Below are 24,786 nucleotides of genomic sequence, written 5' to 3'. Positions count from 1 at the left end.
CATCCTTACCACACCATGCTAAAGTGAGGGCTTTATTATCTCCATTTTATTGATGGGAAAACTGAGGCAGACCTGGCCAGGAGACTGGATTTGAACTCAGCTCTTCCCAACTCCAGGCCCAGCAGTAGCCTCCTTCAGCTCATTCCATTTTACAGGCTGCCCTCCATGCCTGGCATGCTCTTCTCTTCCCCTCTACCCTGGAGATCCTCAGGCCTTCGCCTCAGTGACCCCTCTTAGGGAGGCCTTCCCCATGCTCTGCGTTCTCTCTGCCCACTCTGGGCCCTGGCACTTAGGTATTGGTGAGCATTTCATTGTCTCTGGCCCCAGGGTTGACGACTGTCAATGCTTCCTGAAGGCTGTGTGTACGTCTCGTACGGAGGCCCCAATAGAAGGGCATCTTCTTGGGGGAGGTAGAGCCCGCTCTGGTGACAGATTGTTGGAGTGTATTTGTCCCTGCCTCTCCTCGGCTCTCAATCCATACTGGACACCCCATGGCCTTCCTGCAGGATGTAGCCTGAGCTATAATTCCTCGCTTCTCTTCTTTTAGGTCAACTTTAGGGACTACAAGCTTTGTGTGGGTCACTTAAGGTGACACTGGTGGGGCACCTCCACCGTCCCCAGTCAGCATGTATTTATTAAACCCTTCCTCAGTGCCCAGGACCCTGCCAGGCCTCAGAGATACAGAGATGGAAGAGAAATGGCTTCTGCCCTCAGGACAGTACCAGGGGCAGAGTAGAGGTCCTGTGATTTCCTGGATGCCAGGACCTCCCATGGTAGGGCCTGAAATCTTTCCTAAACACATGCCATCTACTTTTCGCCCCATTGCTCTGGCCAGGATCCAGGACACCCTCTGTCCTCTTTGTAAGATGCTGCCAAGACGGCCCCTCTTCACCCTGCCCTTCTGTCCTAACTGGGAGAGGGGGCTCAATTCATACATCTCCTCATCTCTCCCAGCCCCTCCTGAGCCCTCTTAGGCCCCCCTCAGCCTGCCTTTCTACTCCCTTTTGTGTGTTGTCTTCCCCCCATCTGATTGTAAGCTCCTTGAGGGCAGGGACTGGCTCTTCCTTTACATTGTTCCCTCAGCTCTTAGCAGGTGCCTAATTCATGCAGGCTGACTCAGGTCAGACCTGTGCTGGGCTCCTTCATTTGGGACTGGGACCATCCCCAGCTACAGGAGGGGAGCCATGAATCTTCAGCCTTTGCTCTAACTCTTTATAACAAACATCAGAGACCTCGTCATTGTGGGCTCTGAGATGCCCAGAATCCTCTTGAGCTCTGCTGGACAAGGGCAGGTTTGAAGCAGGGTGAGCCTCCCTAAAGGCAAGCCTGAATGTGAAAAAGACCGAGTTAGAAGCCCACTGTTTGTTTTCCTGAGGCACACAGTTGGCGCCACTCCGGGATTCGGTTGTTGAGATGTGCAGAGAGGCACCCGAAGAAGGGAGGCCTGCCTTGTCTTGGAGGAACTGTGCAGGAGTTTTGCCAGCCTGACTCACGCTGGCCATTGGATCATTCCAAGCTTTGTGCTTGAAGTCCAACATGTTGGGCCAAAACTAATTGTCCTTTCAAAGTTAGGCTTCTGTTTTCGAGCCCAGGTTTTCTAAACAACTGTTTAGAACCTAATGTCCCTGTAATATTCCTGCCTCCTCATTGTCCCAGCAACCAAGAATAGGATTTCTTTGCATTCACCTGGGCTTCCAGAAAGGAGAAAAATTTCAAAGATCCTACACTAGGTCCCAAGATTAACTTCACAAGTACAGGAATGGCAGGGGGTCAGGTGAGCAGCTGCTATCACTGCTTGCTGGGAGTCAGTTGGGTGAGAAGGCAGCCTTCTAGACTCAAGGACATGGTGATAGGCTAGCTGCTTGTCCTCTGCTCTGGTAGGCCACATGCAATCAGTTCTGGGTCCCTCACCCTGAGGTCTTAGAAACCTCAGTGACTCTCAGAGCCCAGCCTGAGCGTGCTCTTCCACCCTTGAAATGACCTTTTACATATTTTGTATGAAAATGGCTGATGGACCTGTTTCTCCCCCCACCCCACAGGCAACTATTGGAAGCCAGAGACCACTTGGTTTTGTTTTTTTGTACCCTCAGTGCCTGGTGGCATGTAGTAGATGCTATATAAATGCTTACTGAGCTCAGAAGAGGGCAGCACCTGGCATGTGCAGGAGCCTTGAGTGCCAGGCTCATGGTGATCAGTGGAAGGAACAGGAATGTTGATAATCCCCCCTTCCCCTCACCCCAGAGTATGAATGACCCCCCTGTGGAAGAAAGAATGGATGTGTTTTGTTTGTCCCTAGAACAGGAATCCTGAACCTAGGGTCCTTGGACCTTGGATATTTTCAGGGGCACCAGAAGTTGGATGGGGCAATTAGGATTTTATTTTCACTACCCTAATTGAAATTTAGTTTTTTCTTTCTTTTTTTTTTTTTAAATTAATTAATTAATTTGTTGTTTTTCATTTTTAACATAGTTCATATCACATAAAACAATTCCAACTTTTGGTCAGGTGATACTTCTTTTAAAGCATTTACAATAGAGACCACAAATGAATTTTTTTTTACATTAACCAACTGAGACACAAATAATAACTATGTGTGCTAACTTCACAAGCCTTGACCTAATTGTCTCCACACTGTTACTGAGAATTAAAGGACCCTAACTTATTGTAGTTGGTCTGAAGTCCTACGCCTAGTAGCTTAATTTTAGACTTAGCCTCGGATGTTCCCCTGCCAACAATCTATAATTTAATGGATCTGGTATGAAGCTTACAAACCTTTTGACTATAGGAAGTTGCCACTAAGAGTAGGCACACTGCAGGGAAACAATATCTCCCCAATTTCATGTCAATTCCAGACCGGAGTAGATTGTCAGCTTGCATTCAGTCAGGCTTAAAGTCTGCCAAGTGTCAGTGAGGAAATTAGTCAGGAGAATCCTACCTCAGCCCAAGCTGAACAGCCGCTCTCCCGCCCGTCCCATGAGATCACCTTTTGCAGTTCATAGCAGCATCGCACAGGCTTACTGGCATCATGGAGTGGAGGCTCAGACCACCTTTCTTGCTATCCATACCTCGAGTTAGACTCAGAAGAACAGTTAGTTAATAGTCCCATAGAATCTTAAAATAGCAAGTTCCAATAACCAGGTTTCAGATGTGACTATAATTTTGCATTGGTTAAGGAACATCTTTTGAGGCAAGTCTTAAGTGGCTTCCATGCCTTTCTATACATGTTCTAGTTCCTGATTAAATTACAATCATAAAATCAAATTTACGATTAAAACCTTAACTTTTCCATGAATGCCAAATTTTACCCAAGGTTACCTGCCTCTAGAAAACTTAAACTAAAATTCTTTTCCCCAAGCTAAAGATATCTCTGATTTAGTCTCAGTAATTAATTCAGTCAATTGTTTTAATACTAATTGCATTCACATCACTTTGTAACATGTCCAATTTTTCTCCCCATTTCTCCCCTCTCCCTAGCCCCTAATACCTTGCATTCTGATTAGCCCTTCCTTCAGTGTACCCTCCCTTCTATCACACCCCACCTTTCCCTTATTCCCATCTTCTCTCTTTTCCTGGAAGGCAAGATAAATTTCTATACCCCATTACCTGTGTTTCTTATTTCCTGGTTATATGCAATAATAATTCTCAACATTCGTTTCTAATACTTTGAATTCCAACTTCTCTCCCTCCCTCCATTCCCACTGAGAAGGCAAGCAATTCAATAAAGACTAAATATGTGTCGTTTTGCAAAAGACTTCCATAATAATCATGTTGTGTAATACTAACTATATTGCCCTGTATCCTACTCTATCCCCCCTTAATTTTTTATTCCCTCATTTGACCTTGTCCCTTCTTGAAAGTGTTCATTTCTAGTGACTCCCTTCTCCCATTTGCCCTCCCTTCTATCATTCCCCTCACCCCACTTGTCGCCTCCTCTCCTACTTTCCTGTAGTGTAAGATAGATTTTCATACCAGATTTAGTGAGCATGTTATTCCCTCCTTAAGCCATATGTGGAGAAAGTAAGCTTCACTTTCCCCCTCTCTAGTATTTTCTTTAATTGTGGACTCAAAGAAATTCTTTTTTCTGAGGTGTCAGTCAGTAACCATTTATTAGACACCTGTCGTGTGCTAAGTACGAAGATGCAAAAAGAAACAAAGGTGGCCCCTGCCGTCCATGAGCTCTCAGTCTTCATGGGGATGGGTCCATCAGCCTGCTAAGAGGTCTGAGAGACAGAAAAGGCTAAGGCTCCCTGCCCAAGGAGGCAGGACTGGAGCTGTGCTCTCATAGGCTTCATGTCAGCAGAGACTTTCTGACTCCCAGGGCTGGCTCTCTGTTTTGGCATGTGGGGGCAGCAGCCCCTGAGCAGAGATGGAATGACCACTTAGTAAGCATGTGCTGGGGGGATTCCTTTCAGGTATAGCTGAGTTCCCTCCCAGCTGTGAACCTGTGACCTCAGCCAGGCTTATAATATTTATACTGCAGTACCTTGGTCTGTAGTCAGAATAGTGAGCTGCGTCTGAGGAGAAGGGGATTATAGAGAGAACCTGCTTGGGAACACAGCCAGAGGGATCTGGTCGATGGTGGTTAGTGTGTTGTGGGATCTGATAATGGCTGATAATGGCCTTATCCCCCTGGAGACCTCCAACTCTGCATGCCATTTTGAGGGACTAGGATGGCCCTCCCTGCAGGGCAGTTCTCGCCCCATTTCCACTTTCTCATTAATAGTAGTTGTATGGCTGCCTATCACCCTTGAGTAGAAAAATCTACCTGGGGTGTGGTTGGCCTTTCTCCAGGCTTTTCCTGTTTCCCCACTGTCTTCTGTTAGCCAGCTCAGGTTCAACCCATAAAACAAAAATTTGATTTCCCCCAATGTATAAGAAAGGCCATTAGGGGTAGAATTGGAGGGCCCTGGCTTCTTTGAGAAATCTGACAGGAGGTTCCTGAGAGTTACCTCTGCCTGTCTCTAGTATTTGGGGGCAGGCAGGATCCCATTTTGCAGGGTTTACTTTGTGAAAAAGGAAGACTTACCTTAAAATATTTTTCAGGAAAGGCCCAGAGGAAGCAGGGTGCTTGTTCTCCAGATCTCTCGAAGGCAAATAGAGCTGACTGGGACACCGTGGATTTGGGGGAGCTACTTTTTACCTCTAACTTTTTATTATAAGAGACAGTGGGAGAAGAGAGCTGAAGGGCAGAGTCAGGCAAGAGTGCAGTACAAGGAATATTTTATTTATTGGCTGGAAAGTGAATTGAACTTGGCTCCATATGAATGTCTCTATGCCTTCTCATCCTCTTCTTGTCTCCACTGAGCTCTTGGGCTGGGTTCTTCCCTTAGGTAGAGGCGAGCCTGTTAATGGGGATTTAGAGGGGGCCCGGACATTAGGGTTTACACTCCAGTCTTCTGGGTTATGGGCAAGAAAGCCAACCCCCAAGTGCTGAGCTGGTACGTGGACAGAGAGCACCAGAGGAGACCACTCTACTTCCTCTGTCAGTTACTGGAGCAGCGCCCAGTGTCCACAGCATCCAAGGCCATCATCTTTTGACCATTGGGACTAAAGTAGGCAGCCAGGCTAGTTCTTGATGGGCATAGGGACAGTAGATACAGTACTGGGGCTGTTTTTTCAGGTTGGTGGAAGTTGCCAGGCCTGGCCTTCTGCAGAGCCCACCAGTGGTAATCTAGGATCACATCAATGAGCAGACCTTTGGAGAATTCAGTATGTGCTTCAGCAGTTAGTAACAGTTGTTTTTAAATAATAGTTTGGGAAATTTGTATTTTGCCATGTGTGAAAACATTTAGAAGGGTATTGATAATGTTTGGGAGCTAAAAGAAAAAGTTGATTGCCATAGTTCCTCTTGAGTTTATTGCGCACATGCAGATTTTGACCCTTGTTATTGGAGACTTGTGTTTAATAGCCTGGCCAGTTTGGAGCTCCCTATGAGTCATCACCTCTTCCCAGATCTCCGTGTCTAGCTCTTCCCTCATGCCCATGTCAATAAAGGACCTGATGGACTCTTCAAACTGAACTAATTTTCTCCTCTACAACCCACTGATCTTTCCACTTTGCCTTTTTGTCAGATTCTTGATCTGTATCTGTCTTCTCTCCTTAACTGCCATGAATTCTCTTCATCTCTGCTCCCTGAAGGACTCGTCTCGCTTTGTCTAGAGTCGACAGATTTCTAATTGGCCTTCCTCCTGAAGTCTTTCCCGCTCCCCTTTATAGTCCATGGAACTGCCAAAGGAATTTTCCTAAAGTGCAGGTATAATGTCGTTCACCCTCCCCTACTCAAATGCTGGCTTTTTTTTTCATTAATTTTTTTCCAATTATAAGTAAAACCAATTTTTAACATACACTTTTTTAAAATTTGAGTTCTAGATTCTCTCCTTTACCCTCATCCTACCCAGAAGGCAAGCAATTTGGTGTAGATTATATCTCTGCAGGCATGTAGAACCTTTCCATATTAGCCAGTTTGTTAAAGAAAATACAGACCAAAAAATCAAGAAAAATAAAGTAAAAAAAGTATGCTTCAGTCAGCATTCAGACTCTGTCAGTTCTTTCTCTGGAAGGGGATAGCATTTTTCATTCTGAGTCCCTGGGAAATGTCTTAAATCACCATATGGCTGGGAATAGTTGAGTCATTCAGTTGATCATTGCACAATGTTGCTGTTACTGTGTGCAACATTCTTCTGTTTCTGCTCATTTCTCTTTGCATCAGTTTGCATAAGACTCTCATGCTCATAATTTCTTATAGCACAATAGTATTTTGTCATAATCATATACTACAACTTGTTCAGCCATTCCTCAATTAATGGACATCCCCTCAATTTTTACCTCAATTTGCCACCACAGAAAGAGCTGCTATAAATATTTTTGTACACATAGGTCCTTTTCCCTTTTAAAAAATATCTTTGGGATATAGACCTAATATTTCTGGGTCAGAGGGAATGCCATGGTTTTATAGTCCTTTCCACCAACAGTGCATTGGTGTCCCGAGTTTTCCACAACCCCTCGGACATTTGTCATTTTCATTTTCTGTCACAGCCAATCTGCTAGGTGTGAGGTGATACCTCAGAGTTGTTTTAATTTGCATTTATTTAATCAGTTGTGATCTGGAGCATTTTTCATATGACTACAGACAGCTTTGATTTCTTCTTCTGAAAACTGCCTGTTCATATCTTTGACTGTTTATTGATTGGAGAATGACTCATACTCTTATACATTTGACTCATTTATCTATATATTTTAGAAATGAGAACTTTATCAGAGAAACTTGCTGTAAAAATGTCCCCCAGTTTCCTGCTTTCCTTCTAATGTTGGTTGCATTGATTTTGTTTGTGCAAAATCTTTTTAATTTAACGTAATCAAAATTATCCATTTTACATCCTATCTCTTGTTTGGCCATAAAGTCTTCCCTTATCCATAGATGTGATAGGTAAACTATCCCATGCTCCTCTAATTTGCTTATGTTATCATTCTTTATGTTTAAATGATGTCCCCATTTTGACCTTGTCTTGGTATATGGTATGAGATATTGATCTATCCCTAGTTTCTGCCAAACTGCTTTCCAGTTTTTGTTCCCAAAGTTGAGGTCTTTGGGTTTATCAAACACAAGATTCCTAAGGTTTTTGACTGCTATCTTGTGTACTTAATCTCTTTCGCTGATCCACCACTCTATTTCTCGGCCAGTACTAGATTGCTTTGATAAGATCTGGTATGGCTAGGCCACCTTTTTTCACATTTGTTTTCATCAGTTCCCTTGATATTCGTGACCCTTTGTTCTCCCAGATGATTTTTGTTATGATTTTTTCCAGCTCTATAAAATAATTTTTTGGTAGTCTGATTGATATGGCTCAGAATAAGTACATTTAGGTAGAATTGTCATTTTGTTCTGTTGGCTCAGCCTCCCCATCAGCAATTGACATTTCTCCAGTTTAGATCTGACTTTGTGTGAGAAGGGTTTTGTAATTGTGTTCAGAGTTTCTGGGTTTGTCTTGGCAGGTAGAGTCCCAAATTTTTTATGTTGTCTGCAGTTGTTTTAAATGGAATTTCTCTTTCTATCTTGCTGCTGGGCTCTTGGTAATGTATGGAAATGCTGGTGATTTGTGTAAACTCCAGTGGCTTCTTATAGGATCAAGTACAGTCCTTCAGGACCTGACTTGAAGCTCCCTTTCTTCCTTTAGCAGACACTCAGAGAGGTGCCCCCTCCTCAGTTCTCCCTGTTAGAGACTACGCTTATGGGCCACTTCCTCCAAGAAACCTTCCCTGATCCTCCAAAAGCTAACCACGGATTGATCTTCGTTTTCTTGATAGAATGCTCACTGCTGAAGGGTAGGCACTTGGTGATTTTTCTGTTCCTCTCTAGTGCTACACATGTAGAGAAGCTTAATAAAAGCTTGGTTGATGGGTTCCTTGCACTCACTTCTAGCTTCTATTCATGTCTTTTAAATTCAAGTTGGTTGGACAGAGGATCACGGGAGACAACGGAAATTTTGATTACATAAAATTAAAAAGCTTTTACACAAACAAACCAAATGCAGCTAAAATGAGAATGGAAGAAAGTAATTGGGAAAAAGTCTTTGCAGCCAGTTTCACTGATAAAAGTCTCATCTCCGGGATGTATAAGAAATGGATTCAGATTTGTAAGAGTAAGAGCTTCTCCTCATTTGACAAATGATCAAAGCATCTGAACAGGCAGGGTTTTTTTTTTGTTAATTAATTCATTTGTTTTCAGTTTTCAACAGTCACTTCCATAAGTTTTAAATTTTTCTCCCCTTCTCTCCTGTCTCCTTTCCCATGATGCCATGCAATCTTATATGGGTTCTACACATACATTCTTATTAAGCACATTTTCATGTTAGTCATGCTGCATAGAAGAATTAAAACAAATGGGAGAAACCATGAGAAAAACCAAAACATAACAAAATAGAAAATAGTCTACTTCATTCTGACTTCCAGCTCTATAGTTCTTTCTCTGCATGTGGATGGCATTTTGCATCAAGAGCAGGTGGTTTTCAAAAGAAGAAATACACATGACTAATAACCATATAAAATGCTTCAAATCATTAATAATGAAAGAAGTGGAAATTATAGCCCCTCTGAGGTTCCATCTCACGCCTATTAACAGAAGAAGAAAGTGGTATGTTGGAGGATCTGTGGAAAGTAGGGAAGGGATAAGGGAATAAGTATTAAGTACCTACTATGTGCCAGATATTCTACTGAGACCTTTACATATGTTATCTCATTTGATCCTCACAACAACTCTGAGAGGTAGGTGCTGTTGTTTTCCTAATTTTACAATTGGGGAAACTGGGGCAAAGGGCCATTAAGTGACTGACCCAGAGATAGACGACTAAGGAATCTGAGGCAAGATTTGAACTCAGGTCTTCTTGATTCCAGGCCCATTGCTCTACCTATTGTACTACCTCTGAAATGTACTATTGGTGAAGCTGTGAATTAGTCCTACCATTCTGGAAAGCAGTTTGAAACTATTCAGAGAGTTAAAAAATTGTGCATCCTCTTTGACCTAGGGATGCCCCTGCTAGTCTCTAACTACAAAGAGATCAGAGAAACTGATTGTCCAAAACTACAGCTGTTGTTTTAATTCTGGCAAAGACCTGGAGTCCATGGGGGTGCTCATCTGCTGGGGAATGATGAACAATGGTGGTGTGCCCTTAAAAGGGTGAAAGAACTGGTTTCAGAGAAGCCTGGGAAGATTGTAGAAGGGGAGCAGAGCCAGAAAACTGTCAGAAAGGCAGAAGAGCTCTCCCCCTGCCCCTCCTCCCATGAGTCCAGGGTTCTGGCCATGCTAGCCCTGGCTTTTTCCTGCCCCATCCAAGGGCTCCAGGCCATAGTGGGCTTCTCCTCTGTAGTTCCCCCATCACCCTTTGGAAGAATGAGCTTATCATCAGGAAGGCAAGCAAAGGCATTATGGGTTACCTTACTTGGGCAGAAACAGCTTCAACAAATGTCTGTAAAGTTAAGGTTGCACCATACTGGGCTCATCAGCTCCCTCCCAGACTCTTGTTGCCCTGTTGTTCAGACTTCCCCTCACTGGTAGGGGCCCCCCTCTCCCCTCCTGTCACCTCATTTTTAGATTATGTAGAGTCTTGCACGGACATGGTTTCTTTGCTGATGAACTCTAAGCTTCTTGAAGGTAGGGACTGCTCCAGTTTTGTCTGGTTTCCCTGATTCCTGGCAGAGAGGAGGTATCTTAGCCTACTGTCTGGCATGTATAAGCTGGTGCTTGATGAATGTTGATTGATTGGTTGCTTTTATAGAAAAATGTGTTCCAACCTCCAGAAGCTGATCCAAAGTAAGGGAGCTGGGAAGATCGAATTCAAATGTGGCCTCTTCAATATTGCCTGCCTCAGTTTCCTCATGTGTAAAATGGGAATCATAATAACACCGACTTCACAGGGAACTGAGATAGATGTGTGGTGCTTTCCAAACATTAAAGCATTATATAATTGCTAGATATTGTTATTGTTAATAATATTTTTTAAAAACCTCCATAAATCCATACATTGATGGATATGCAAATGAGGCTTTCTTTCTTTCACCTTTCATTTTAATATTTTTAATTGATTTTTTTCATAGAACAGTCTGATAGAAAAACCAAAACCAAAATCTCCTCTAATGCAGATTGGCAACTCCCTCTTTATAGCTCAGAGTCGTGGCCAGTTGCCTGGGACCCAGAGAGGTAAGACCACTGTCCAGGATCACCTGCTCATACGTGTCTGAGGAAGGCCTTGCACGCAGGCCTTCCTCTCGGCCTGCTTAGCCCCACACCATCTGCCTTTCTGGGCTTTTGACAACAGCTCCATTTGTCTTCTTTCTGAGATGAAATCCTTTCAAGAGGTAATAATGAGCATCGACTTCAAAATGCTCTGAGTTTCATTTGCTCTTCTGTCTTTTGTAAATCTCTGAAAAAGGAGAGGAAAAGGAGGAGGAAAGGGGCCAGCCCTGCCCCTGGTGATGCCAAGTGAGCATTCCAACACTTCATAAGGATTTGGATTTCCAGTGTTCAGATGAGTCTTACTGGCTAGTTCACCAATTTTGTGGCTAAACATACAAAAAACAGCTTTTCAGTTAACTGCAGGGTGAATTTGAATGAGTTTTCATTTTATTTGTACTGTTGCCTGCTGTGGGCATGAGGCATCTCCCTAATTTGTATTTTTTGTTTTGTTCTTTTTTATTCTGTCATATAGATATCATCTTGCCCTGAAAGTTCCGGGATATAAAGAAATGCCCACCGTTGAAATGCCGGCCCTCAGCAGTGACTGTCCACATTTGGAGTCAGTGGGTGAAATAACGAAAGAAAACTTGATACAGAAATCTCTCGTAAGCTCTCCATTTTTGTGACTTCAGTATTTGCCTCCCATCCGTTCATGCGCTTCCAGGCTTGTTAATGTCGCTGTTAATGACCAAGTGTGTGGCTGAAACTTGACAGTGTATGTGGTCATTTTTCAATTTTTTTCGTGGGTAGTTTTCCAGGACAGCCATATGTGTATCAGTCTGTACTCCAATGAGTCTTGGAAATGGCTGTTAAGAAAAGTTTCACGAAAAACCAAGCCTCCGAATCCAGATTGGAGAAAACTCAGATTTTAGCCGAGTGGGAATGAAGTGAAGGTGATTTTGTTAGTATCAGATATGTATGCTGTGCCGACTGTTCTTTTACTTCAGTAATTGTCCTAGCTCCGTGCTTTAAAACGTGTCTGATGCTGGTGTGATACAATGGCAGTGGTGTGAGCCAGAGGCAATGAAGTTGTTTTGGGATTGGGCTGTTACGGAGAGAATTAGCTTGAAGTAGAGAATTATAATTGACAAATAAAAGAAAAATGGATTGTGTGTGCAAGTGCACATATGTGTGGAGATCAGCTTGATTCAGTGACATTTTTATAAAGGTAAGGGAAGAGGGGAGGCCCCCAAGGGAATCCTCTGTGTGTGCAGGACCCTGGCCCTCTTGTGAACCATGAAGTAATTATGGCATAGGGATGGCTTACAGGTGGATTGCCTGAGGCTGCCTCTGTAAGTAAGCTTCCTTAGAAAGAGTCTGAAGTGAGACAGCAATGCTGCCCTGCAGGTATCCCCACACCTTGGAGTGCTCTGACAGCTCTGGAGGCCAGTGTGGTAGCCAATGGGGTGACTGGGGACAAGACAAGTGGTCATTCTGACCTCCTCCCAGAGGGTCACTGAGACTGTGGGGACAGGGGAAAGGACAACTGGGATGCCTTCTGAGCGTGTCTAGCACAGGATGCTCTGGGGGCGCCTTTGAGGGGCCATGAGTTTAGCAAGTAGCAGGATGAGATGGGAACCAGCAGGCTTGAGGGTGGCATCATGGAAAGAACCTGTGACCGAGGGGCCCTCTGACTGTGCTCTGATGCCCAAACCTTGCAAACCGCTTCATGATGCTGTGTCCTCCTCTGTAAATGGGGGCAGCCTCCAGGGAGTCAAATGCCAGGCTTCATTACACCAGGCTGCATTGTACCAGGATGCATTATGCCAGGGACTATCAGGAGGAAAGCCCTTTGAAGACTTTAACTTAAGACTCGACATTGTCAGCAGCTGGGGTCACAGCTTCCTTCGTGGGCATCATGATGGCGCCTCCCTCCCAGCATGATTGTGGGAATTGAATGAGATAAGAATTGGACCTGGCACACAGTATGTGCTTACTAAGTGCTGGCAATCGTTGTTACACAGCAGGATACCAGAAGATAGAGGTTAAGGAAGTGGATCATGAACATGCAGTATTGGTGACTCCAATGGAAACCAAGGCAGAGGAAGGGTCTGATTTTCACTGTTGCTGGACTTGGAGAATTTGCTCTGGGCCAGAGTCTAACCCATCACTGGAAAATAAGGGGTCTCCTAATGCCTTGAGAGGCCCAGAGGAGAAAGAATTCTTCCTATTAGTTGCTCAGAGCTGTGTGTCTGGCAGCTGGGACTTAGCCTCCAGTCTCCTGGCACCTGCTTCATCGTCCGCTCCTGTTTCACTAAGGCTTAACTGCATCCTCTTACTCTTACTGAAGTGTGTCAGGAGCAAAGGTGGCTGTGAAATGTTTCTTAAAAAGGCTATCTCTGTTCACAGGGCACTTGTCAGGACTGCAAAGTCAGAGGACCGAATCTCTGGGCCTGTCTAGAGGTATGTGGGCGACCCTGTCCGAGCATTCTCTTGAGATGCCTAACTAACTTTGTAATGTCTGAGCTCTTCAGGTGTTTAATATGATGGTGCAAGGCATTTTGGCAGAATTTTATAAAGATGATTATAGCTTGAAAAATTAATTTGTAAAGACAAATGTGTTTAAAAGACCACAGGAAAGTGTGTAATAATGTAAATATTTGCTTTAAATGTCTGTCTGTCTGTCTGGATGTTTAGAAATGGTTTGGAATGAACGTATGGGAGGCTGCTTTGTGGCTTTTATCCATTTTCCTTAACAGTAACACTCATCACCATGCTGTTGATTAGACACCGGACACTTTCTGGCTAGGAATCTGAGGCATTTTTTCTTAATTCGAGGACCTCCTCTCAGAGAAGAGCTGAGGCAATCCAAAGCCGAGGGTAGTTTGGCTGCCAGGTGTCTCACTTACTTTGTTTCTCTGCAGAACGGATGTGCGTACGTTGGCTGTGGTGAATCCTATGTCGACCACAGTACTATTCACTCTCAGGTAGGTACATCCCCGCCTTTACAAATGAATGTTTCTTGTCAAAGTGTGGGCAGGGTCATGCTGTCCTGGTCATCCATGAATTCTGGGATGTTGGAATTCTCAATTGAGAGATGGGTGACTATAGCATTAGGGTCCCATTAGCTTGGGGGAAGGATCTAAAGAAGGCTCTGAGGGTTGACTTGTGAGAAACTCTTTCATGGGACAGGCGTCCCATCTGTCTGCCACATCCTGGGGCACCCTGGTCACCTTGGAGGGCTTTTGTAACCTGCCAGACCAGCCTCTGGTCGTTCCTCCGGGGCCACACAGAACACAAGCAGATCTGGGATCCAGAGTGAGTCTGACAGCTGCCAAGGGTTGGGGGTGTGGGCTGGTTTTCCTGATGCTGAGGCCAACCCTCTCCCCAGTCCTCCCTTCTCCTGCTCTGGTGAGCCCAGCTCCTGTCCTTCATGTCATCTTCGGTCTGGATACCAAGGTATGGCCACGTTTCTACTATGATGCCTTCTTCGGGTCCATGCACTCCGTCCCTTCTGTGTCTGTGACCCTGTGCTGGCCTGAGGGGGCAGAGGTGCATCGAAGACCTCGGCCCCCAGCCATGTCCTCAACCACCGTGGGCTGGTCCCTCTCCTCAGTTTGCTGCCTCCTTGTTGGAGGGACTCCCCTCTGAGAGATTTCCTTTGGGGCAGGTTCTGTTGCTTGATGCCTCTGATCTGCCCCAAGGCCAGCATGGCTTGTTAGCTGTTTATAGATTGGCCACTTTTCAGGTTAATGAGGCAGGAGTTTGGAGTCATGGATGAGTCTCGAGGAATTACAAAAGACCCTCGGTGGATGCTTTGTTGTCCCCCAAAGAGTTTAAGTGATCAGGAAATTCTGGGGAGACCCCAGAGAAGAATGGTGCTGTCATGGTCTGGCTGGGACTGGCAAGGGAGCTCCCAGATTTGCATTTCCTCTGGCTTTGAGTTGGCAGCAGAGGCTGTGGATGTAAAGGAGATTTCCATACATCTCCCTAGACTTTGGCTAATCTGTGTTGTGTTGCATCTTTACGTTGGAACTTTGGCTTCTTTTTGATTCCTTCTAAGGGAAGCTTTTTGTCAGGAGCTCTGAAGGGATGGCAAGGAAAGGACCTCGGACTAGTCCTGAGCCCCAACTGGACCATCAGCTGGTGCCTGGGAAGGGACAGAACCAGGGAGGTCTCTGGATCCTGGGGTGCAGTGTTTCTCCCGGGGGGGCCCTTTGAGTGGCCCCTTCCTGTTCTTAGCCCATCGTTTCTCCAAGGTTTCAGCTCTCCTGCCTGAATCCTGGACCTTTTGGTCCCTCTCCATTCCGTGTATCAGGGCATCTCAGGGATGTAGGATGTAGGCTATGATTAGATCCCTAAGTCTTCCTTCCTTGCCCTCCCCTGCTGTTTCTATCCCAGGCCCTCCTGGTGGGGCCCTCCCTCTTATGCCTCACTGCCTTGGGAATGAGAGCATTAGTGCAGAGACGGGATCATCTGAATCCCCTGCAGCTCAGGACTCCCAAGCCCCAGTAATCCATCAGTCCCACCTCCCATCTGGTCACTGCGCCCCGCATGCCACTAGTCTGCCCACTCTGCTCAGTCAGAAGGCACTAGATGCACTACATGTGCCAGGCCTTGCAAAGTGCCAGGGGTACAAGGGAAGAGCAAGCCCAGGCTCTGCTCTCCAGGAGTTTGCCCCCTAGTGGTGTCTCTGTATGTACCAGCCAGGAAGGCCCTCGCTCCTGGCAGCCAGCACAGGCTTCCTACCGAAGGGGCCATCCCTCTGACACAAGCCAGGAATGCATGGGGTGGGAAGGGGGGGTGACACAGATGTGACAGGCCAGCGTGTGTGCATGTGCACATGTGTGTGTGCACGCATGTGTGTAGGGCCTGGCTGTCAAGAGCTTTCATGGCTCAGCAGAGACATTTGTCTGATCCCTAGTGGATCGATTGCTGAGCTTAGTGTCACAAAGCCCCGAGTTCAGCTATGGGATTCTGGAAAGGTCGCGTTAGCGCCTCTGTAAAGTGGGAGTGATGCCGGGGGGGGGGGGGGGGGGGGGGGGGTGAGGGGGGGGGGTGGCACTGATGTACTCAGACTTGTCCTTTAGAAGAAGCCCTTTTGGGGAAGGGGAGGGGAAGGGGTAGCCTGTTCTGGGCCAGGCCTTGCCCAAATCTTGTTTTGCAAATATCTCCTTCTATGCTCATGACAACCCTGCAAAGTGGGGGCTTTTGTTATCCCCATTTTACAGTTGGGGAAACTGAGGCAGGCAGAGGAGAAGTGACTCACTCAGGGTCACCCAGCTAGTCAGTCTGAGGTTGGGTTTGAATGCCGATCTTGCTGAGTCCAGCCTGGCCTTCTATCCACTGAGCCACCTAAGGGGAAAAGGCTGATGTTCACCTGCTCCTGGTTGGTTTAGCCTTTTCTTCCCTGTCTATACCAAACAATGACCCCACTTGCCCTCCTCCTCTCTGCCTTGGTTTCCCTCCATCTGCTCAAACTTCCTTTGGCAGCCCTGCCCCACCCCACCCCAGCAGTGTCTCCGTAGGAGTCCCCTTCATGCCTTGGGGTCCCCAGGCTGGTCTTAGGCCTAGGTGGCTACGGGGAGGGCTTGACTCTCTGGCCTTTTGTCTCCCCCACATGTCACCCCCAATGACTTGTCAGGAGGTTTGACCCATGCTGTGAGCCCTGGAAGGGGCTGAGGAGTTTCTAGGACACTGATGGGGACCCAGAGGTAGGGGGAACTGATGCTTTGGTGCCCCTAATCAGTGTTTCTGCCCTAAATTTCATAGGAGACAAAGCACTATCTCACCGTGAACCTCACCACTCTGAGGGTTTGGTGTTATGCCTGCACCAAAGAAGTTTTCCTGGAGAGGAAGTTCGGAGCGCCTGCTTCCCTGCCACAGACCACGAGGCCACTGCCTGCAGCTGCGGAAAACAGCGTCCAGGTGGGTCCAAAAACAGTCCTTGGAGGTATGGTCACTTAGAGAGGGAATATGGAAGGTGAGGGCAGGGTGGTGCCTGCTCTGTGGCCATGGGGCTGGTGTACCAAGGGGCTGTGCGGTGGTCTGGATCACTGTTGTATGCGAACAGGGCCACCGTGTGGTGGTGGGGCCTGTGTACTTCAGGGAACTTGACCTTTTTCTACAAATGAAACTGAATGTGAGACTAGTCATGGGGCCAAGCATTTATTTAACACCAGACTGGACTAAAGTTTGACTGAGCCCATCCTGGCCCTCGAGGCACTCATGGTCTAATGGGAAGGGAGGGTGGGAAGGCAAGCAACAAACCTTTGTAGAAAGCCTACTGTGTGCCAGGCACTATGCCAGCTGAGATCTGGAGGGTGCTGGCCAGGCTCACACAGCAGAGATGTGGCTGAGGCTGGATTTGGACTCAGGTCTTCCTGACTCCGGGCCCAGCACTGTGGGCACGGTGGCTTCCCTTTGACGGTGACTCCCCTTGGATGGCGTCAGAGGGTTAAGAAGGATGAGGATTGAGAAAGGACCTTGGGTTTGGTTGTTGAGAGATGTAGGTGACTCCTCACACACTAACAGCGGGCCTGTAGACTCTCCCTTGGCATTGGGCATGTCTTGCTGGCCTTGTGGTACCCACCTCCTGAGGCTGCATGACGCTCTTTGTTTCTTTCCCTGAAGAAATACCTGGCATGTACTTCTAGAACACATTATCATTAGATGTGTACATCTAAGAGAAAAAAGGCATTTTTAATTAGAGTCCTTGGAGCAGAAAGAGCTGAGACCCAGCCATCTTGTGGGCTAGGTGGGCACAGAGATTCTGCTCACCCTCCACAATGGCTGCAGGAAGGGGAGAATGTGGCCACCCCTCAGCCAGCCTGAATCTCTGGATTATGTCTCATCTTGAAAGGCAGGAGATGTTTGTCCTGGGTGTTTTAAGAAGATGTCATTAGTTTAGTCATGCTGTGTACTTGGTGTTGTTCAAAGCCATGGTAAGATGCTGTCTGCTTGCACACAGAGCCACCAAAATGCTTTTCGGTGGGTTTTGCCTCTGACATGGACTCATGAGACCTGGATTTTCCACGCAGCTCTTCTGCCGATGAGCCTTGTGCTCATAGACAAGTTGTTTGCTTCCCTTATCTGTCAGGTGACAGGAGAGTTTGGGGTCTGTTGTGGCATCTTGGTTTGTCCCAGGCCGTTGGCAGCAGGCCTCCAGACTCCCCTTCACAACCCAGGGTCCTCTCAGACATCTGGATCACTCCACTATTAAAAGAGCTTTTGGCTTTTCCCACAGTCTTCACTTCCTTGTCTGACCCGGGAGTCAACACACACTGCCTGTCTGGAGAGCTGTGATCAGTGCTCCCTTTTCGTACACGAGGAACCTTTTTGCAGTGACCTCAGGGTCACACTTGGCATGCATTCTCACTCAACTCTCACACCTGCTTTGTGAGACAAGTACTTCAGATAGGGAAACTGAGGCCCAGAGTGACTGACCCAGGGTGCCACAATGAATTAGAATGCATGGTGGCTGGATTGGAACCCAGGTCTCCCCTTGCTCTAGTCCTGGCCCAGTACCTGTCCAAAGTATCACCGGCCACTGAAATCCTGCTTCTGTGCCCCAGGCATGGCCTTGGGCCATAAGCCCCCTGCTGTAGAGCAGGGCCTGCTTGGGTGTGGTCAGTGCTCCAGATGTTTGTTGATGTGCCTGGATAGGACTGCCCAAGCAGGGGTCTTGTGGCTTTGGGGTCTCTGCTGGATGTGAAGGTTCTCCATGTGTATTACTGTAGGATAAAGCAAGACCTGGCCATGTTCACAGGGTCTCACAGCATTGAGGGTAAAGCTCTCCGTTGCTTTGAGTCCTTCCCAGGCGTCCTGGAGCTCACTGCCTGGTTTGAATGACCTTTCGGGGGCCCCTTCCTCTCCCTTTGTTCTAAGGCAGTCCCTAGGAGTTTTGCCCCTGTCTCACCAGGCATTTTCCTACTGTGATCAGATTTGCACCTCAGGGGTCCATGGATTCATTAGTGTGACTCCTCTGTCCACTGATGCCTGCCCTCCCTACTCTGGGACTTAGCAATTGGTCTCTGGGAATTGCTGTGGCTAGAACCAAGCCTGGCAATGACCCTCTGTGACCTTAGGCAGCAACCAGATGGCCCATTCCCTTTGACCTTGTCCTCATTGGGTTGAGACTTTAGGAACTTCCTCTGTGCTATTGTCATGCCAGATGAGGCCCTTCAGGAATTTTGGAGGAACCCTGCTGGGCTTGGAGTATGCAGTCTCTGCATGGCTGCTGACATCACTTGAGATCTAATACATGTCTCTTCTTGGTTTTCTCGGAGCAAGGACTTTAAGGTGCCTCACCCGACCCTCAAGACTCTTCTTGCTGCAGTCTTTGATGATCTGGACAGAGATGTGGAAGAAGAAGATGAGCTAAAGGCAAGAGGTAATTCAGGGGGCTCCATCACCATTTCTCTCCTGTTTCTTAGGGAGTTCTGACCATCTTCAAAAGGGAAAAGAGCAGTTCACAGCTCTGTGGTAGGATGGCCAATGGCACCATGCTCATGGCTGGGTGGGAAGGGCCTGGCTGTGAAAAGCGGTGTTGTGTCACATGAATGCCATATGGCCTACCCCAGAGGGGTCAGTTAACAAATGAAAATGCACTAGTACCTAGGTGACATTAGTGTGTGGCCATGTTTCCTTTGACTGTGATGTCACTGGCCCACATAGATTCCTGCCCTTTGGTTTCCTGTTCACTGTAGCTATCTGCACAAACCCACTTAAACAAAAACTTTAGTAATTTTTTCCACCTCAGGACTGAAATGCCCCCAGGCAATGAGACAAGCTTGCCACTGGAGGCCTCCAGAGCTGAGGTCCCTCCAAGAGAGCCCAGGGGTGGGAAGCAGGGAGATGTGGCCTAGAAGATCTCACATCCCGACACTTTAAGCATTGGGACTCTGAAATCCCTGACACTCTGTCTGCAGCCTCTGGGGAGGGTCCTAAAGATTCTGAAGCTCAGGAGAGTTGATCCTCTGCTCATATGGGAAGCAGAGGAACAAAGCCTGACCCTGGCAAAAAGCCCCAATTCGGGACCACACAAGGTGCCAAACAGTATATAAAATGATTATAAATCTTGAGAGGTTCTGATTAACTTTATAACATCTACCAACAGAAATTCAGAGGTAAAAATGGGTCTCCTCCTGAGAGGAACCCCAAAAGACAAAACTGCAGGAATGTCACAGCCAAAATCCTACGCTACTATGTCAAAGAACAAATACCACAGCAGGTGTCCAGAAAGAAGTTTGATTACAAAGTAGCTGCAGTCAGAATCACACAAGACTTGGCAGTTTGTACCTGTAATGAGGGGAGATCTTGGAATACAGTTTCCAAAAGGATGGGTTTACTACTAAGCATAATTCATCTTGCCATGGGAAGGACATGGATTTTTAATGGAGTAGAAGACTTTCAGACATTTCTGATGAAGACACTGGAGCTAAGTAGTGATTTTAAAATGCAAACACTAGAGAAACAAGAAACCTGGAAAAGGAAATTTGAGGGATTAGAATGGGTTGTAGAATGATGCAGTGCTAGCTTTCTAAAGGAGGAGACAAATGTCCTTTGAGAATCTTAATGTCTTCTGAGGTCTTAAGAAAAACTGAGGACCTAAGACTGGACTGGTTCTGTTGTGAGGGTTTAGAGGGAGAAGAGGAGGAATGGTAAGAGGAAACGGTGATGGTAGAGTTCACAAACATGGAGGAAGAGATGGGGTGAGTGGGCATCTGGTAAAGTTCACTCTGATCTAGAACAGACAAAGGAGGAGTGAAGAAAGATGTGCATGGAAGTAGATCAGACCCAGGGTTAGTAGAGTGTGATAGAGAAGGAAGTCTTCATGTGCAAAGCAGTTTTCTTAATACTGGTGGCAGAAACAGAACATCTAGTAAAAGGAATAGAAAAGAATGGGCTGGAATACAAAGGGATGGGTGTCCAGATCCATGGTGGTCTCTGCATGAATGGGGCAAAAGACTGTTGCACTCCCAGAAATAAGATTGCATGGCCTGATGTGGATGAAGTAAAGGGACACGACGTGGTATTGGCAACTCTGTAGACAAAGGACTCCTGAAGGTGGAAGGACTTTACAAGGAATCAGCCAGGCGTTGCCATGTCCTGTCAGAGGAGAAGGATGCCAGGCACAGGAGGAGACACAGTCTCTTCACTAAACATGTGTGTCACCAGGGAGGAGAGAAACAGGCATGGGAGGGAGCCTGTGGAGGCAGAAATCAGGACGTTTCAGGGGCTGTGGTTGGTTACTTTGTATCTGCTCTCTGCATCTCCATGTAACTTAGGTGGCTCCCCCACCACAATGTAGCAGTATAGCCACTGAGGCAGGACTGGGGCAGAGCTAGGTGTCTGTCTTGGGCCCTGCATGAGCTCTGTCAAGCTGCTGTTGGCCATTCCATCATTCAGGAGACACATGAGAGACGGGTGTGGTAGCCTTGGGCCCTTGGATGGAGCCACCTTGGGTTCCTCACTGCCGCTTCTGCCAGGTCTCCTTGTGGATGCAGCCTCCTGAGCTCTTTGCAGATGTGGCTGCCCAAGCTCTTCACAGAGGCAGCCTTCTAGGCTCCTCATGGTCCATGTGGCTGCCATTGGGCATGTGGCTGCCCAGGTTCCTCATGGATGGTGGCCACCTGGTCTCCTTGTGGATGCGGCCTCCGGGTTCTGTGCAGACACCTCCTTGTGAATTCTCTCCCATTTACACCCTGACCAGCTTGGCTGGGCTTGAAACAGCTGGTAGCTGAGTGCTTGACCCTGATGGGGCTCCTTGGATGAGGAGTGTGTCTGGTCATGCAGCCATTTTTTGGGCCAGTGAATTTGCTGTTGTCAAAATTGGAGATTTCTCTGACCTTGCTTTAGCGCTGTGGTACTGTGCTGGGTGCATTTGGGTGTCATTGGTCACTTCCAGTCTCCTCCTGTCTCTTGTTCTCTGCAACGTTTTTGGTTGGGTTTTCCTCGGTTTCCTTATAATGTCGCTCATAGTAAGTGATTCATTTAGTCTGTGGCTGTAACTTTTCCCTCAGACACTGTTGAAGAATTTTGTTTGAGATGAGCCAGAGGATGCTGGGTGGACGTGATGGACGTTTGCAGGAGTATCCTTGAAGAGAATGATGGCCAGGAGTCAGGGAGCCCAGAGAGCCTGGGTCACTCTAGGTCAGCTCTGTCCGGAGCATGCTGGATGTCAGCTGGGGGAGAGACTTTGCTGTTTCATCTTCAACTGCCTCACAACCAATAGCTCTTTTCATTTCTTGCTGTTCACCTTGTCCAAAAACCCCAGCCTCCCAAGGACCACTGGGCATTCTGTGCTTGGCAGACAACAGCGAGTGGATGGAGTGCTGGGCCTGGTGGCAGGAAGGCCCAAGTTCACATCCTGCTGCAGACCCTGCCTCTGTTTTCCTCATCTCTGTGTCAAAGGAGGGGCTTAGATTTGATGGGGTCTCAGGTCTTTCGGTTTTAGTCTTTCTAGTCCAAGGTCATCTTAGGAAAACAGGCCCAGTAGACCTGAGCTGTAGCTCTTCCCCTCCACCTGCTGTGTTCCCCTAGACTGTCCTTAGCAGCCCAGCCCTGCAGACTCTTTCCATGCACTCCCTTGCTCCTAACTGATGTCCCCCGCAGAGCCTATGCTTGTGGGCCCCTTCCTTCAGGGTCTCCCACCTCCTTGCCCCTGTCTCCCAGATCTAGAGAATTTCTCTGTGTCTTCAGGGTTGGAGCCACCAGTGAGCTCCTCTGAGCCCTCACCATTACTGCACTGGGCCTGGTGACCTCTCTCCAGCTCAGCATTTGGGATCCCTGGCCACCTCCTCCCTTCCTTCTCTTTCTCTCTTTGGGGTCTGTTGGTTCCCTTTTTCTGAGCCCTCTTGGGGTGTTCCTCATTCTGCCCTGGAGAGTGGCTCAGGAGGCTCCCTTGGCTTCCCCTGCCAGTGTGAAGGAAAGGGAGGACCTCACCTGGCTCTTTCTGGCTCTCTCTTTCCACCTGGCCAGGTTTTTCTGTTCTTTGCCTTCTCTTAGAGAAGGCATGTGAGAAATGGGTGAGGCCCCTGGATTTGAGGAGGAGAGAGGGCCAAGTCCCAAAGGGAGACTGGTTTGGAGAAAGCTCAGCTCTGGCCATGCCAAGTCAGATGTGGGAGGTGGGGAGAGACAGCCTTGGAGCCTTGGTGTCCAGTGCCTATAGAAATGGGCGCCACTCAGGTGGACATAAGGGTCCCTGTGGAATGCTAGTATATCTCATCCAGTTTGTGACCTACCTCCGAGGGGCGTCTTCATCTGGTTTGGGCCATGCTCTGGAAAGTTGGGGACTGGAGCTTGGACTGCCTTGGGTGGGGAGGCGAAGGTGGGGGCACCCAGAACAGAACTGTGAAGGATGTCCAGCTTCTACTAGAGAAGGAGGCAAGAGAAACACCTATAGTGGATGCCTTTGTGTAGCATGGAAAAGTTTACAAAGGGCTTATGACCACCCATCTCACAGATGAGAGCAAGAGGCAGGCAGAGGTCAAGAAGAGTGTGTCTGAAGCCAAGGGAGGCGAGGCCATGTAGGGGGCCGAGGGTGGTCAGATAGAAGGCTGCTGGCTTTGGCAACCAATTCAACAGAGGAGGGGAAAGGACTGCACCTTGTGATGACTTGAGAGGGGGTAGAGACAGCAAGGAAGAAGGCGGACAGGACTGGACCCAAGCCATATGGGACAGAAGAAGCAAGGGAAGCCATGGGGGGCGATGGCTCTTGGGGCATGTTAGCATGTGGTTTGTGGAGAGAATCCAGGAAGAGAAAGAGGGCATGGTAACTATCAGGCTGTGAAGGGGGGCCAGAGGGTCCCATCTAGTCCAGTCTCAGTGGTGGCTCCTGTCCCCTTGAATCTGGCATGTGGCCGCTGCCTGCCTGCATCCAGGCTTGTCCAATGGAATGTCCTCAGTGCTATGTTGTTTTTTTAATCTGACAGGTTCCTTTATTTTCTTGACAGGTCTCACGGGTCTGAAAAACATTGGCAACACTTGCTATATGAATGCCGCTTTACAGGCTCTTTCTAATTGGTGAGTGGAGAGCTTGTAGCTAGGCCTCCTGCACTCCATCTGCAGTAGTGAGAGGAACCTGCAGGAAATGTGTGTGTGTGTGCATGCGTGTGTGTGTGTGTGTGTGTGTGTGTGTGTGTGTGTGTGTGTGTGTGTGTGTGTGTGTGAGAGAGAGAGAGAGAGGCCTCTCAGAACTGGAGAGACAGCCTCAGGGCTTGACACCACTGACCTTTGGGGGACCCAAAGTGGGGCTCAGGTGGGAGGAGATGTTGTGTCATCCTCATCTTGCTGCAGCTAGTCTGTTACCTCCTATGTACCAAGCACCATGCTAAGTGCTGGAGACCCAGAAAGAGGCAGAAAGCAGCTCTAGGCCCCCTGAGGTGCAGCCGGCAGGCCAGGCTGGACGCTGTGGGGAGGAGCTGGCGGGCCTGGCTGGATGCCGGGATGGAGCTGGCAGGCGGGGCTGGGTGCTGGGGGGGAGCTGGGAGGTAGTGCATGGTAGTACGTGTTGTAGACTGGGAACTGTTTTTGTTCACTTTTCTCTGCTCTGTCTCCCTTTATGTTAGCCCGCCATTGACCCAGTTCTTTCTGGACTGTGGAGGCCTGGCCCGGACGGAGAAGAAACCTGCCATCTGTAAGAGCTATCTTAAGCTGATGACAGAGCTCTGGCACAGAAGCAGGTATGTGCTTGGAGGCAAGATTCTGTCAGGCTATGTCTTTAACTGTGGGAGGTCTAGTGGAGAGTGACCCACTCTTGTCACTGTGATCTTGGGGGGGGTATAACCCACTCTTATGGTCAGTACGACCTTTTTTGGGGGGTGTATAATCCACACTTGTGTTCACTGTGACCTTTGGGAGGTGAAACTTGCATTTGTGGTCAGTGTGACCTTGGTGGGGTGGTGTATAACACACTCATGGTCAATGTGATCATCGGATGAGGGGAGCTGCACCAAGCATCATGTTTCCCATGTCTGATTTCTCTGCTGCTTGACATCAAGTCAAATGTCTCCCGAGGAACGCTGGAGGCTCGTTCTGCTGCCTTGTCCAGGCTGAGGAGACCACCTTCTGCCTGTCTGGAGCGTGTGTTTCGGCTGAGTCTCCGTGGGCCTCCT

The 24,786-nt window shown here is 47.8% G+C and overlaps 1 protein-coding gene across 2 annotated transcripts in view; it reads left to right on the top strand.

Moving 5' to 3' along the window:
• The window catches only part of USP33 (ubiquitin specific peptidase 33), a 51,234-nt gene that overhangs the window by 4,847 nt on the left and 21,601 nt on the right, over positions 1-24,786 (top strand). For both annotated transcript variants that reach the window (XM_072649910.1, XM_072649909.1), the window contains exons 2-8: positions 11,202-11,334; positions 13,079-13,132; positions 13,594-13,656; positions 16,442-16,597; positions 18,962-19,061; positions 23,626-23,695; positions 24,241-24,354. In XM_072649910.1, the coding sequence (XP_072506011.1) occupies positions 11,239-11,334; positions 13,079-13,132; positions 13,594-13,656; positions 16,442-16,597; positions 18,962-19,061; positions 23,626-23,695; positions 24,241-24,354 (653 nt within the window). In that variant the 5' untranslated portion in view covers positions 11,202-11,238. The remainder of the gene's footprint in view (positions 1-11,201; positions 11,335-13,078; positions 13,133-13,593; positions 13,657-16,441; positions 16,598-18,961; positions 19,062-23,625; positions 23,696-24,240; positions 24,355-24,786) is intronic.

Source organism: Notamacropus eugenii, chromosome 2 (genome assembly GCF_028372415.1).
Source record: "Notamacropus eugenii isolate mMacEug1 chromosome 2, mMacEug1.pri_v2, whole genome shotgun sequence".
Lineage (NCBI taxonomy): Eukaryota > Metazoa > Chordata > Mammalia > Diprotodontia > Macropodidae > Notamacropus > Notamacropus eugenii.
Note: the sequence above shows the minus strand (reverse complement) of the source record. Positions and strands in the feature narration are given on the sequence as shown.